We start from the raw sequence: 16,250 nt of genomic DNA, 5'->3' as shown, positions 1-16,250 counted from the left end.
AGTGATTTTCATGTGATTTTGTTGCTCCAGCTGTAAGGTTTGCTCCAACGCTGGTTGGGGGGGAATTGTACATTCACTGATGAAAATAAGAGCTTGCTCCACATGCAGACTTGACGGTGCATATTTAAATGTTCTGATTTACCTGTGTCACGTTGAAGTGCTTGCGGGGTTGCTATTTGTCGAGCTTCACATCCTTCAATTCCAAATGCCATCAATTACGTCTACAAGTGACATGAAAAAGTTATTTGCCCCGTTATGAATTTCTTGTGTTGTAGTATCACGGGTTTCGGATCATTTAAGACATTTGAATTAAAAAAACTAAGATAACTTCAGAAAATGCAAATTGAAGCTTTCAAATACTGATTTCAGTTGTTACTAGGAAAATGCAAAGCTTAAACCTAATAAATTGATGTTTTGTCTTATTTTTTTATTGATTTTTCAAACCCACAATTAAAATAACGAAAATGTCATACAAAAAACCTTTGTGTTAAAGTGAAAACTGACTTCTACAACAATAACGACACTTGAATAAAAATACATAACATTAAAAATGATTTGTAAGACAAATAGTTGCTTTAAATATTTTCTGCTTCATTATTCTATTATATGTACGTGTAAATAAATATACTTTTTATTACGGCATAATTTTAGTTAACTGCATTTTTAAAAGCCTTATTTCGTTTTGCGCTTGATAATGCGGTACTTCTGTCACTAATAACAGTTCGAAGGCGGCGAGTCAACGCAAGCAAACATGAGCACATGCTTAGACTCCGCCTACGCGATAAATTGAGCCAATAAGAAGTCAAGAGTTTGACCTGCGTGTCCCGCCCACATTCATGACGCAGCTAGTGAAACATGGCAGATTCCACCGATGACAAGCAGAAAATATCAGCGCTTCTCGCTGACATTTTGAATGAGAAACAGAGCTCTGAACACTTGCAGGTGTTGAAGACGTTTACAAGTGCGTTGAAAGATGCAGAATACAGGTGCTGTTTGATTCCATACTCTCTCTTGCTTTAGTAAAAACGTGAAGACGTTAGCTCGGTAGCTAAGCTAAAGCTAGCTTGAAGTGTGTTCAGTTTAATGTGATGCCCGGGAAACAAGTTTGGTTGTTTTTATTAATTTATGCCTTTCTGCTATTGATACACTGTTCGTAAATTGTTGGTTTGAGAGCAAGTTCAGCTGCTTCCCCACAACATAAACGAAGTTTATTACAGTAAGCTTGACTGAAACATTACTGTCTCACGAGGCAACAATGATAAAAAAATTTTTATGAAGGTTAATGAGGTGCCCTGTTCTAGTAAACTGTAATTTTAGTACACGTAAACACACAATTGCGTTTTATGGTTCTTCTCTAAACCGCCGTAGGTGTCTACTGTCTCAAATCTGTTAGAAGTTGCTGTGCTGCATTTGCAAGAGGAAACAGTTTGACATCAAAATGGACTGGAAGGTTGCCAACCAAGAAAGAAACATTGAGCATATTCTAAATTCACCACCTTCAGGGTCGTTTGAAACCTCAAGCAGTCTATCTTGACCAGTAAAAATCCATGTGAAGAGAGCTTTTTTTCTTCGGACTAGAGCAAGATTGAGCTGCTCTCCCAAGTTAAACTGAGGATTTCAACACTAATTATGTCAACACCACTTCTAGTATTTAAGACGATTGAATGGGTTGTTTCACGAAGATGATCATGGCATAGAAATATTTTCTATGAGGCTGCAAATAAAAGGATATCATTCTTGGTTTTGAAATCTCATCAAAAATTAATTTTTCTCGCAAACTCTCCTCTTCTCAGGGATGCCGTGGGGGAGGACGTTTTCTCTGATCTCCTCAAGGTCCTCACCAGGCTGTTTGAAGGCCTGCAGAGTGCGAGCGAAAGCGGCGATGACGACGCGCGGCCCTCTGCCCTGCAGCTCCAGCTCGCGGCTGAGTGCTTCAGGTCCCAGAGGAACTCCTGCGTTCAAAGCCCACGCAACCAGAAACTGCTCAGGTGATTACACCGAGAGTGCAGCGGCAGGAAGATGAGAGCTTAAATGGAGCTGCCAATCCGCCTCTTCTTCCTGTTGCGTCTGATTAAAGCTGGTAAACTCCAGCTGCACAGTGAGACTCTAAAGTATTCAGACCCAATGAATCTCTTCACATTTTGTTCTGTAAACTGTAAACGTTGAGATTTTGAGAGTAAACTACAAAATCTTCAAAAATCTAAAGCCAGTGAAAGTCTGAGACAGTCTGATGAGGTGAGACTGCTGAATATGTGTTAGTGTTGCTATAGCAACATGCTTTCTAACACCTTTTGGAGGAAAAACAAAAAATCGCACTTGCACTAAAACACAGTGACTGTAAAGAGCAACACAGACACATGCCAAAAATCTAAAAGTGTTTTTCTATGAAATATACACATTTTTCTCAACTTTATTGTATAATTTGGAAGATAAGGACACGTAGAGCTGCTGGTTTAAATCCCCATAAGGCATTTTAACCCAGCATGTGGATTGCATGGTGGGACGAAATCAAAGCCAAAACATTCCAGATTCCACTAAACAAAGGTAGAAATTGCTTCACTTTATCATAGTCCAAATGTTATAAGTTTATTAAATCACTCATTATTCAAAATGTATTGGAATAAAAATAATAGTGTCAAACTTTTGATTTAAGAAATGTGATTATTTAATTAGAGCCTTTAATCAGATTATAGTTTTTAATCCCATCTCACCTCTAATCTGCTTGTCCAGCTCTCCCCTGTGTTTAGCTCTCAATCCACTCTGACCAGATTTACAATAGCTGCTAAACAAGAGCATTTCCACATCATAATGTATCCGTCACCATGAGTTTCAGAATCTCAAATGGGATTTTTTTTGTACCCTTCTTTCAAGAATGACCTTGACTCTCTAATTATGTGCTACTTTGTGCTTCTCTGTTGTTTTTAAAGTCCGTTTAAACACGTTGGCGTTTGCGGTTGTTGCAAACAGAATGTGAAGAAGTTCAATGGTTGTGTTGAAGGTTCAAGTGTTGGTTCGTAAAACAATTTGGGATTCCAGTAAACTTAAATAATGCTGTTTTTGAGGTACTTTTATGAATACTTTGCACTTACTGCGTACAAAATCTCCTTTTTTTTATTCTCTAGGGAGCTTGGATTCATTGGTATATCCCTTAAACTCCTAAGTTTTCTTCAGACCCTAAATTTGGAGACCAAAGACGCCTTATATGAACGTAAGTCTGAATCCGTTGAATTGGCAGCAAGATGCAGTGTTTAAATTATGAAAAAAGTGGAAGGGGGGAAAGATGACTACTGCGACATCGATCTGTGTTTTATTTGTTTTTCTGTCTTCCCATCTAATCATCTACTCATTTATCTCCGTCTGCGGCTCAGCTCTTCGCTGTGGGATCCAGTTTCTTGGAAACCTCGCTGTCGGAAACCAGATGAGCAAGGACGAAGTCTGGCGGCTCAGCTTCCCTGACGTCCTCCTGTGAGAACGGTTCTATTTTTATACAAAGAGAAAAGACGCCTTTTTACAGTTGTTTTTTGTTTGTTTGTTTTTTTTAAGCTCTCGTAGACCTTATGCTGTTTTATTTAAACCAGATTTGTGTGTGAACAGGCAGCTGCTCTGTATTGACGATGAGAAGGTGGTGAACTACACCTCTATGGTTCTCCACACTTGTCTGGATGAGGCCAAAGTGGAGGATCTGTCAAAACCGCAGAACATCAAGCTGGCTCTCAAAGTGATGGAGCTGTGCAGGACCCAGCCTGACCTGGACTGGACGTAAGTGCGGCTTCCAGACGTTTGAACTCATTATAATAACAAAATCCTTAGATAATGTTTGTTGAAGCTGCCAGAGCCTAAAACTACTGAGGAATTGCTGCGTTTTTTTTTTTTGACAGTTTAAAAAAAAAATCGGATTCAGTTTGAATAATATTTACTAGAAATCAAAGGGAGTGGGCACAGAAAAGATTCTCCATCAATCTTAAGACCGCTGAAGTGTCAGAATAGCTGTAGTTATTCAGGTCTGGATTAGTTTATTGGATCAACAGAGAGAAAGCAACCATAAATCAAAAGTAGCTTTAATCCTCTGTCGTAAGAAACGGCAAACAATTATTTGTTTAGTTATTATTTATTGAGTTTGCTTAATGCCTGGCTTTAAGTCCGAATTTATGGTAAACCCTGGTAAAGATGTTGACTTGAAATCTGATGTTTTAGAGATCTCTCTTTTAGTTCACCGTCCTCCTTTTCTTAATCTGATTACAAAATAAACGCGGGTCTGTCTGTGAGACCTCCAGTTGTTTAACCTTTGCAAATGTTAGTTTTGGTAAGTACGTCTCCTGCCCACATCCAGCTTCTTTTACGGAATGTTCTTTTGTCTTTCTGATTTTCAACAGTCTGCAAATAAAGTCTACTTTTTTCCTTTGCATAGTTGTAATGGAAGATATTGTTCCTCAACACCTGCAATGTTGTAAACAAAAATCTCAAATGAAATAACGACTAATGTTCTATGAAGAAACACTTTTTTTTATGTTTTGATCTGAATGATCTTTAGAGTACATTTTTGCTTTTTCTACAAATCCAGTGTCCTGATGGCAACTCAGCATTTTCTCAAATCTTCAGCTCTGGTGGAAAGCATGTACTCTGGGATGTCCCATCACGACAGGTACAGATCAAATTCCTGTCAAAATCTGACCTAAAATTGTACTAATTTGGATTCAAATGTTGGTAAATATTTAGCTTCTGTTTGAAGAAGAATAGAGAGAAAATAAATGTGTTTTTTTCAGAGTAACTCTCTTGGAGCTGCTGTTGGCCCAGTTAAGAGAAGAGGGTTCAGAAGGCTGTGGCGTTCCCCCCAGTGTGGCCCATTTCCTGGCCAGTTCCTTCCAGAAAGGTTGCGGGGCGGTTCTCACGCTCGCGACGGGTTCTGCTTCCAGCAACGAGGTCACAAATGCTGCAGCTTGCTAAATTTGTCCCCAAACATTTCTACTTTTCTGAGATGTTTTTTTTTCTTAAATCTGCTTGCTGTGATCCTGTGTAGGTCCTGCAGGAGGCACTAACAGTGATAAGTCTGCTGGACGTGCTGTGTGAGATGACCTCAGACCACAAGCAGTTCATGTTCCTGCAGGACCATCCCGATCTTCTAGAGACTACCGTTGGTAAATGAAAAAGCAGACAAGCTCCCTGACTGGGAGCCGGAGATCCCGATTCCCATCAGTTCCTCATCAGGACAGACACTTAAGATTCCTGCCAAAAAACCTCCTCGGTGTGGATAAGTAATAAAATCAGAGCACAGATACCCCTCAACCTCCCCAAAAAAGTTTTGAGCAAACCACCTAATTTAGAGTCGTGAGAGAAAGATTTATCCGACTAAGCTGTAGAAGTTTCTCACTTTTTTCTTTCCTGTCTGTCCACCTTCTTCTTCTTCTTCTTGCAGGCTGGACCTCAACTTGATGTTGTGACTCTGTGGAAGTGTAACATCAAGGCCAGGTTGAGGTTGGAGTTTTGCTTCCACAGAGCCACCGGGGATTTAAATAGTTTTTTTACAACTGTGGGGTTTTAAGAATGTATTGTGCACCATTTCTGATCAGGAAGAACTAATATATAACAAGCTGCTGATGTAAATATTTGATGTTTTTTATTTAGCTTGTTTGTCCTGATTATGTAACAGTTTATTGTTAAATTATTGTATAATAAATGTTTTGTTAAAAAAAAAAAAATCTTTTTCTTTTTCTTTTTTTTACCCCTATGCAGAGCTTCTGGAGCAAGTGCATGCCATTGGGAAGGCCAGTAGGAATATCTTCAGCGCCACTCAGAACTTCTCCGCCTTTAACGGAGAGGAAGACCCGGCCTCGGATTCCCCGGTGGTCAGCTTCAAGGCCCACCTCATCAGGCTCATAGGAAACCTCTGTCACGGCAACGCCAGCAACCAGAACAAGGTCCGATCATGTGTTGAAACGATGAATCCGATCAATCGACTGTTGATCAACAAATTTAGTAATCAATTGACGGTTAGCAGGAGTATGCAGACTTCAAAAAAGGCCATCACTTAACAGTAGTTAAGCCAAAACTGTGTAAAATTATATGCAATTAATATAAAAACTCTGTAAATATGTTCCTCCCAGAACTCTTAAAGTGGCATAGTTTTAGTTTTACCTGGTTCAAATTCTGTAAAAATGAAAATCTCCTATTAAGTACCTTTTGCTATCTAATTATTATTTGGTTAATCCAAAAATTATTAAATTAATCTACAAATGAATGCGTTCACTCAAGGAATGCTGTTATTGCATTTTAGGCAATGAAATGCTTACTTCTTTAAAAAAAAAAAAATTGTGGGTGTGCTGTGGTGGCGCAAGGGTTATGCACAACCCACATATGGAGGCCTTAGTCCTCGACGCAGCTGTCGCAGGCTCGATTCCCGGCCTTGGCGACCTTTGCTGCATGTCTTCCCCCTTCTCTCATTACCCACTTTCCTGTCAATTAACTATCAAATAAATAATATTTTGTATCCGATTAAAGGATTTACTTGTACAATTGTACTAAAATAATGCTTAGTTGCAGCCATTGTCTTATCCAGTGGTGCCCAAAGTCGGTCCTGGAGGCCTGGCATCCTGCATGTTTTAGTTCTCTCCCTGGTTCAACACAGCTGGATCAAATGATGGCTCATTAAAGGCCTAAGAAGAACATTGACATGCTGTAAAGGTTGTTACCAGGGAGAGAACTAAAACATGCAGTATGCCGGGCCTCCAGGACCGACTTTGGGCAATCTGCCTTTAAAGTACCATATTTTCCGCACTGTAAGGCGCACCGCATTATAAGGCGCATAGAATAGACGCTACAGTTAGAGTTGTTCCGTACTCTACAAATGTGGATGTGTGATAATAAAGAAATGGTCCCTGAGTACTTTATATAGTAGGCTGCCCCAGTCATTGTTTCACTCACGGTGTTGGTGTTGTGATATTGTGCCCAACTGCTTTCTGGGTAACGCAGACCAACCGACACGCTGCCGCCGCAGTCTCTGTCTCTCTCCCCCCCCCGCACACAGGCTTTAAATGTATAGGGGCTGGTCCCTTGGTAACCCTAGTCGAAGCATCCCGGATGAATATCTAAAGCCACTTTGTTGACATAAAGAATGTCAACAAAACAGTCCGACTCCGGTCGGCGAGGAGAGCCTTCCGCGACTGGGCCGGGGCGTGGCCGGACGATGGTCACCCTTCTCCGTTCGCACACAGCATGTTCGTGGAGAACGTGGTGCTAAATGTGTTCTCCACGATGTTCTGACAACTATCCCAGCATGCACCGTGCGCTTCTTCTACGGGCAAAAATGAAGCCGGCAGCTGCTTACCGTAGTTGCTAGACCTGTTGTGGCTCAATATCGGTCCACATATAAGGCACACCGGATTATAAGGCGCAGTGTTGGCTTTTGAGGAAATTGAAGTTTTTTAGGTGTGCCTTATAGTGCGGAAAATACGGTAGTCAAACATGCCGACTTATCTCCCATAGGATTATATCAGATTTCTCCAGCATATCTGGACCAGCATGTCTGTATTTTGAGCCAGACAGAGAAAAATAGATACAATGACAGTTTAGATCAATTCATGTGTTGGAATGGCTCAGACAAAGCCCTCCTCTAAATCCAATGGAGAATCTGAAAAGTCATGTGTGAAGACGATCTCTATCCAATCTGACGGAACTTGAGGTATTTTGTAAATTCACATTTGTAAAGTGTTATAAATGTATTCATTACAAGCAATAACTGGGAATTAAGAAGTGTCGAGTTAACAATCAAGAAGTTACTTAATATATAAATTATCAGTTTTGTTATGAATGCCTGATATGCCAACACTGACAATGGTATCGGTAGATTTGTTAACATATCGCTTAGAGGTGAAACAGAAAAAAAAATTTGCAGTTCCTAGTCCTGAGAATTTTTAATAAATTCAAAATACTCAAAAATTCATATTAGTTTGCTTAATTTTTTGTAAAGTTATATTTGGACTATTTTGATATATTGAAGTAATTTTACTCTCAAATCACGTTTTAAATGAGAACTAATGGAATAATTAATATAATTATTTTATATAAAACGGTCTAAAGAATCTTTAAAACATTTGAATAGTAAAATTGGTTTCTGAATCGATTTTTCAGAAACCAATTTTTGTTTCTGAATCAAAAATAGTTTCTGAATCTGACCCAGAAATTTGGATTGGCTCAAATGGCTAAACAATGAAAGATTCACATCGCTAGTATTTGGCCGATAAATGAAACCGGGCCTATTATTAGTAACTGATATTTAATTTTGCTTCTCGTCGGTTTTTTCCCTCCAAAGGTGTTGAAAAAGTAGAAAACAATTATTCTTTTTTTTTTTTAATTGGTGATTGGATGTTGTTTTTGGTGACTTCTTATGTTTGTATTTTTATGATATATTGGCTCAAATCTTCTTATTTTTGCATTCTTTGTTTGGAAGTTTAAGAAATATCTGATACTAGTTGCTTTTTAAGATTTCAGATTGTGCCTCCTTTTTCCCCAAAATAGTACCTTGAGATGGGTTTTTTAGAAGAAATAGCTGGAAAATATGACAATTTTTATGTTTACACTTGGGTTAAGTGTGATTTTCTCTCCCCTTCCTTCCTCCTTTCCTTCTTTGTTTCAACTCGAAGCTCGTGGAGACCTTGTCCGCTTCCCGCCTGTGAGCATCTCGCAGACGGTTAACGAAGCAGTCAGGGAAGAGTTGGCCTCTTCATACACCCAGTTGTACTTAATAGAAACAGATTTGTGGAATGCCTGTGGGATGACCACCCTCAGCTGGCCTCTCCGTAATATTTATGGATGCTGATCTGTGGTCCGTCAGTGGTCAGAAATCACCCCGTATCTGTTTTCACGAGGATTTCTTCCAGTAAACCAAATGTCATTCTGTTCACCTTTTGGCAGAGAGGGTAATTTAAGATGTGCATGCGAAGCTCTGAACGGCCCGTACCGGCCTGAGAGTCACGGGTCTGCTCGCTTGTTATTCATCCCTTTATGGGTTTGGACGTAATGTAAGCAGCTTTTGTTCTCAAAGTGGAAAGAAGCACAGACGTGAGCTTCCTCGACGCTCTAAATGACTATTCCATTTTCTGAAACTCGGCACTTGGTGCCGTTCTTCTGCTCCCTGCCAGTCTGTTTGGAGGAGAACCGCAATGGCAACACACGGTCATTAAGCCTATAGGATCAGACAGCTGATGAAGAGCAGATCGCCCAGTGTGGTGGTCTTAGACTAACACTGGTGCCTTTCCTCACATTTGAGGCTCTGCTACAGACAACCCCCGTTTCTTTTGTTTGAGAATCATAAAATAAACTGGAATTTATAAACGGAAGATGATAAATGTTGGTGTTTTTAAAAAGAAAAAAAAACATGGATATTTTATATGGTGGGTAAGTTTTGTTCATTTATTTAGTTGCCGGTTTAAAAAAAAAAATCATTTTCGTCTTCTGTTTTTGGTCACAATGAAGAATGAATTTTCCATGTTTCCTGTGAAGTCTGGAGTTTTACTACATTCACTTTTTTTATTATTATTGCTTTAAAAATTTGCCAAAAATGGACAGAGAAGACGTATCGGACTCAAGTTGCAAGCGCAACTTCTAAATATAGAAGATGAAAAGTAAGAAATTGAGAGATGAAAATGGGTTTTTCAATCTGGATTTCAGCTTTTATGTGTTAGAAGCAGAAATATTACACTTTGTTTTCTCCCATTGATTTAAGTAGCAAATGTTTCTGATGTAATTTGTTGAAATACTTGTGTCCTCAGGTAAGGGAACTGGATGGCATCCCGCTCATCTTGGACAACTGCAACATAGACAGCAACAACCCTTGTATCCTTTCGAAATGTGTGTTCCAACATGTTTCCTAATTATTTTTCTTTAATTATTCTGTGTGGACAAGCATGCCACTCAGAATGAGAGACCACACTGTGTTGTACATAGAAAGATCTTATTAAATGGTAAAAAAAAAAAAAAAAACTTGTACAAAATGCATATAATGCCCAAAAAACTCGCTAAGCCTGGTCATCCAGTGGCCCAGCATGTTTTTGAGTTAAAAAGTGTTTAAAGTTGACAGGAAATTTGAAAATATCACTTGATAATTATGCGTTATTGAAAGATTAATACTTCAACACCAACTATAGAGCCTTAAAAAAAAGCAACAAAAAAAAAAAGCAATGCTAAGCCTTGTGGGGGCGCAATTAAAGCCTGGTGGCCCGCCAGGCTTAAAATATGAGGGAAGTCTTGCACAACAGCATGGAGAACAAACCCACAGAAGATTAAATATTACGATCAACTGTCAATACATTTTGAATGATATACTCTCTAAAAATGTCAGTTCGTCATTATTTCTGCTGTAGAGGTTTTTAAATGTGGTCAGACATTAAAGCCGCATTGATTAGTCTTTTTCTTTTATTTGGAAATAATTACACCGATCTCCCACTTTTGTTTTTGTTTTTATTAACTGACTATGTACCATTGGGGAACAAGACATATAATTATCATGTGAATCTAATATAACACAATTTTTAAGACTTTCTTCCTACCGGACTACCACATAACAACATTAAGCTTCGGCCAGAATGTGGAGTTTTCTCTGGGATCCCATTAGTCACTACCTTCTGTAGGGAGATTATAGTGAGCTTTTTTTTATTATTGTTGTGGAAGCAATGCACATGTTGTCCTGCCAAAGCTCTAGGTTCAACCAAAACTGTAAACCACTGTACAGTAAACACAGCGCCATAATTAGGCTTCTGGCACATATGGATCGGTAATTGTGGATAGGCTCGTTGCTGGGAGACCGAAGGAACATGTGAGGCTGCTGCTTGAATACAAAACTTATTTTTTCCATCGCAAATCTATAAAACAGAGTTTGAAAAGGAGAAAATGTGCTGGCAGCTACAATTAGGCCCTAAATTTGTCATCCCATAGCAGATTTGGATGTAATCTTTAAATTTTAGCAACATGTTTCAGAAAAGCTAGTCAGTATTTTGAAGAAGGCTTTGATGTAATGGCTTTGATGTAATGCCTATAGAGATTCTTCCGTTGATTATTGAAAACGGTATTTTCCATACCATGTCTTTTTTAAATATGTGAAGTAAAGTAAATTTTTTTTTTTTAAAGTAATTTAAACTCCACTGTGGTATGAATAGTTTTACACATGATTACATCTACACATACCTTTGTGGCGGGTTAAGATAATTTCATACAGCTATGCTTCCCATGGCTGTAGCATTATGATTGGATAGCTTTAAAAGGGGCGACTAGACTGAGATGAGATTTATTTCAATCTACGATGTTCAAACAACCACTGTGGTCCTAATCCGGAGGGAAGGAGATCTAATCATTTCTCCAGAAATTATCAATTTTTTTTTGTTGAAAAAGTTCTTATGTATTCATCTGTTCTATGATCTTGCGTCTTATTTAGCATTTTATTGCATTCTGTGCACCGTTTGCATCAGGTCTCATAACTGTAAGCTTACACTGCGCTGGGCGTCGACCCAGCCGCTATTGTTAGTTCACTAAAATGGATTTCTCTGCAATTCTGGCTTTTTACCAGGCCAACAGTCTGAGCCGAGGGGATCCTTTGTTCCCATGCAGCCCTCTTTACAGACTTGTTGTAAACTGTGCTAACTGTGTCTGCCTGTCTGTGTTGTCAGTCCTTGTTTCTCTTCAAAAACAAAACGATTGGCAAAGGGGGGAAAAAAACCCAACAAAAAAACAAAAAAAATCTGGGAAACATAAGAGTGGGAAAACTGAGATCCCAAAACACGTCTGCAAAACTGGTTTGTTTGGGTTGGGATGCTTGTGTTCGCCACGACCCAAAACAAACACAGTGCGGACAGGAGTTTGACATCCCAAGCTGGAGAATTGGCGTTTGGGGGAAGTTTGCTCGAGTTCCTTGAATAATTGTTTCCCTCTGAGCTGTGAAACTGTTTTTGAATCCATCCTGCTTATTCCCTGCAGCTTATTAGAAAAAAAATCAAATAGAACAGGTGCTTGAAGGCGGTACCATGTTCAGGGTTACCATAATTCTTCAAATCTGGAAAAAAAATTGCGAGATATGAAGAATTCTAACTAACAAATATGTGTTCAATTTTTTTTTTTTCAACTTTGTAAAGATTCTTGCATTTGAAGCCAACCGAGTAGACCCCTAATATGAACAAAAAGGCGACTGAAAACTTTAGTTCGACAACAAAAAAAGCCCAAATTTGACGACAATTGGACAGAGATAATTTCTTCAGTACCTGCACAGAGCAGAAACATGTTGCACTTTGGCAAGTGAATACTTCACATTGTTTTGGGAAGAGACAGTGTGAGGATCTTAATCATTTTTACTGCTTAAACGATCTGAAAAATGTTGCAGGTATTTGGATTTGGTTTCATTGAGTCAATACAGCTTTTGGTGAAATTACTGCAGCAAATCCTTCCGGGTACGTCTATGAGTTTTGCAGATGGAAAGTTTTTTTTGCCCCATCTATTTAGCAATAAGTTAAAACATATGAACAGTCTTGGATCTAAACGGTTTTATTGACCATAAACTCATTAATCACAGGTCTTATGTTTTGTGGTGGCAGGACTATTTTCTCATATTCCAGGTTATTTTTCTTGTTTGACTTTTCTTTGAGTTGTATGCAACCACCTAGGCTTCTGAAACTCTTTGCGGTTGAGGCTACCGCTAACTTGCTGCTAACTTTTTGTGTCTATCTTGGGTAAGTGTAAATTTCTCATCAGTTTTCTGAACACCGTTCATCTTTGCGACTGCCTCACTTCTGTTGCCGAGTCGTACGATTCTACTTTCATTCTGCTCGAGAAAGCTCGACACTACTACTAGTCTTAAAGTCTTACATTTTCATTGGGGGAATCCTACAGAAACTCTGTACTTAAAATCCACTGACGTGTTTTTTTTGTGTGTTTTTTTTACAATGTGGCAAAATTCAGAAATATTTAAGGGATAAGGATACTCTTGCAAGGCAGTGTATATTAACAAACAAAATGACACGAGCAGAATCTTGGTTAAAGTTCGACTTCTGTCTTTCCTTAACCGACTGCCTCAAGTTATCAGCCAGTGGGCCATCTTTGCCATCAGGAACCTTCTGGAAAACAACCAGCAGAACCAGGAGCTGGTGGCTGCTCTGGAGAGGCGCGGCCCGGTGGACTACTCTGCACTCAGGGAGCTTGGGTTCCTCGTTGAGGAGCGAGATGGAAGCTTGCTGCTCAAAACCGCGAGGAAAGACTCCTAAAGACGTCGGAAGATGAAGGTTCTCTCGACCCATCAGCGGGTTTTAAAGCAGAGCAGCTAAAAGAATTTGCATTTACCCAGTAGAGATGCTTTTACTCACAATACTTAAAACAGAAAAGTCTCTACAATGAACTTTTCTACCTCTCCAAAGTTATTCCACATTGACTGAAACCCTACGAGGTCTGCATGCTATAGACACAGATGTCAGGAGCTCCAAGTGTGGGGAATGAGGAGTCGGTGAGTGGCAAACACATCCTGGCACCTCTCCGAGACGCCGATGTTTTGTGGTTTAATCCAAAGACAAGAGCACCGCGGGGTCGAGGCTTTCTGGCTTTTCAAACATGGTTCGGGTTACCAGCAGGAGCTGGCATTTAATCTCAGGCCCAAACGTGGCTTTTTGCCGTTACCATGAAAGAGAATGTCTGAAACGTGATGTAATCTACCCCCTCGTGGCCTCGCCTAATTAAAATATCATGGCCGCAGAATGAAACTCTGCTTATTAAACCGCTTAAAATAACTGCGTGTCCGACTAGACCTATTATTAGGATTGTAGGGAGAAAACATCTAATCCATGAATAAAACTTGAAGCTGTGACTGAGAGATGGGAAATGCATCTTAATCGAAGACTTTTTTTTTTTTTTCCTCTTTTTTTCCAGAAATTAACCCAAAAAACAAAACTAAACAAAAGCATAGCAACCTATACCTCCCTTATTGGTTCTTTGGCACCTGTAGTAAAGACGTGTAAGAATCTTGGAAATTCATCTTTTACTGCAGCACCGTATTCTCACTGAAAAAAATTAAGTAAAAGTTCATCAAGCTGACAGAATATGCTACATGCAAGCAGAATTTGAATGCTGTATTAAAAGTCTACCAGATATTTCACCCAATTAGTCTTACTGGGCAAAAACACCAAATCTTGTTGAGTATTTTTGGTCCAGTTTCTGGTACAAATATCTTGTTACCACTTCTACTGGAAGATTTGTTTTACTTATGAGGAAAATGTTGTCTTTAAGTTAAATAATCTCAGTGGAACAATTTTTTTCTACTTAAAACAAGCTCCTTTATCTCACTGGAAAGTTATATGCAAGTTAGTTTTGTCTTATTTTAAGTATAGTAAGGTATTTTTCAATAGAAACTGGACCAAAAATACTTTGTAAGACTTTGTGCTTTGGTAGTGTATGCAATTGTGTTTCAGTATTTTGTCCAGATCCCAAAACGACTGTGATAAAGAAGACTGGTAGATCTGTGATGCTGTAGGCCTGTGATTGTTTTTACATTTTTATTTTACTTTCCTAGGAATCCTGTAATGGTTCCTAGTCTTTGGAACAGCAGGAGATTTTAAATATCAATATGGTGGGCTCTTAACTGCAAACTTAAAAAAAGCAACAATTGGGTTCATTTCGTAGAGTAGGAATCAGAATCATGCAGCCAAATCATCACAGAAATGATTTTCCAGACAAAAATGTATCTTCTGCTACAACTATCTAACCTGAATTCAACAGAAAAGCTTTGGGGTGAACTGACGAGAAGAAATCCTAAAAGAGGACCATGAAATCATGTGGTGTTTTCACACCTTATGGACCAGTAGCTTGAGTTCAACTGGAGACCAAAGTGTAACATTTGTTGCATTTTCAGCCGGTGCAGTTCGCTTTCACACTTCTCTGTGTCAAACTATCCAAACTAATTGAAAAACCTGTTTTACTGCTTTCCTTGTGGTGGCGCTGCAACAAGAACCACTGAAGGAAACGACACAGAAACCTCTAAACAATACGCAGCATAACTTCCACTTGTAGGATTTCTCTTTTGTCTTTGGTAAACAACCAGGAGCCGTTTCTGTCGCTAGCGCTAGTCTCCCGCATTTGCTTTGATCGTATTATCCCTGCGCTTTAATCCGCTTTGTTCTTAGGTGGACCAGAGTTCACCTTTTTGGTTTGGATCAGAGTTTGATTGCGCATTCACACCTCCCCAAATTAACCGAACCTTCTTACTCAAACAGACTAGAGTTCGATTAAGGCAGAATTGGTGTGAACGCACTCTCAAACTTATCTCCAGTGATTATGCACAGAGGTTCAATAAGTTATCCTCTTTTTTTTCCCCTTTTCAGTGTGAGCTTGTGCAACTGCAAGATAAGATGACAATTTTAGATCATTGTTCCAGTAATTGTCACTTTTCTAAACTACTGTTGTCTTTTCTGAAACTTTTGTTTTGTGTTTAAGTATTCAAGATTTCTGTTTTGCACATCTGAGAAAACATCTGTCCATACGCATGCTTTTAAGATAAATATATATATAGAGTGTATATATATATATATATATATATATATATATATCAAAAAATTGCCTGACATGAGTTTATAACTGCACTTCTACTCGCTTTGGCACTGAAGGGTTTATTCCTCGATAGTGGGGATTTCCACTTCGTCTTCCATGTATAACAAGCTGATGGCGTGCATCATAAATCAACAACCATCTCATTAAAATCAAATTCATACAGCCCGTCTCTTGGCAGAGGAACTCATATTTGACTCCGTCGTTATTTGATGGGCGGTCATTATATCCCGCTCTTTCTGTTTAATCACAGCATGCTTCGGAAATGTCCACAGAGTAAATCGTACGAACGCATGAGAAACCGAGGGGAATCGGATGGGAAGTGTCAAGTTTGCAAAACGACACTCCTTCCTGTCCTCCTCGTGCCGCTCTATAAGCTGAGCCGTTCTGACAACTCGACAATGCGGCGCTATTCGGGTCTGCCCGCGCCCTGCTCCACCCTGTTTGCTCTGCCTCCGATTTTTAATGACAAAATGGGCTGAAACAATCCGACGGACCATCCCCGCCGATCCGGCAGCACAGTAGAGGGAGCTTTACGGGGTTCCGGTCGTCAGGATTTCAGACGGCTAACATAACAGCCTTTAGTTCACGCTCGACCGGCCGGCCGCAATGCTTTTCAGCCCCACAGGAAAGAGGGCTGTGTTGCAAGTCAGCTGGGCTGAAAGGGGTGGCAGGGCTGCAACCTG

General features: G+C 39.5%; 1 protein-coding gene across 1 annotated transcript; it reads left to right on the top strand.

Moving 5' to 3' along the window:
- Positions 1 to 816: 816 nt before the first annotated feature.
- Positions 817 to 15,754, top strand: atxn10 (ataxin 10). The gene is made up of 11 exons (XM_008401113.3): positions 817 to 986; positions 1,794 to 1,988; positions 3,123 to 3,208; positions 3,369 to 3,465; positions 3,595 to 3,759; positions 4,562 to 4,642; positions 4,764 to 4,920; positions 5,018 to 5,135; positions 5,731 to 5,915; positions 9,765 to 9,828; positions 13,054 to 15,754. The coding sequence occupies exons 1-11, from the start codon at positions 856 to 858 to the stop codon at positions 13,236 to 13,238; spliced, it is 1,464 nt and encodes a 487-aa protein (XP_008399335.2). The 5' UTR covers positions 817 to 855; the 3' UTR covers positions 13,239 to 15,754.
- The last annotated feature ends 496 nt before the right edge of the window (positions 15,755 to 16,250 follow it).

Source organism: Poecilia reticulata, chromosome 23, assembly GCF_904066995.2.
Source record: "Poecilia reticulata chromosome 23, P_reticulata-male-v2, whole genome shotgun sequence".
Taxonomy (NCBI): Eukaryota; Metazoa; Chordata; class Actinopteri; order Cyprinodontiformes; family Poeciliidae; genus Poecilia; species Poecilia reticulata.
The sequence above is the reverse complement of the archived record's forward strand: the minus strand, read 5'-3'. Positions and strand labels throughout refer to the sequence as shown.

What these genes read in the sequence shown, in the direction of transcription:
- atxn10 (XM_008401113.3), top strand. Translation starts at nt 856, where the DNA reads ATGGCAGATTCCACCGATGACAAGCAGAAAATATCAGCGCTTCTCGCT. An exon ending in CGCAACCAGAAACTGCTCAG is followed by an intron (nt 1,989 to 3,122) that starts GTGATTACACCG and finishes TTTATTCTCTAG; the next exon opens with GGAGCTTGGATTCATTGGTA. An exon ending in CAGCCTGACCTGGACTGGAC is followed by an intron (nt 3,760 to 4,561) that starts GTAAGTGCGGCT and finishes CTACAAATCCAG; the next exon opens with TGTCCTGATGGCAACTCAGC.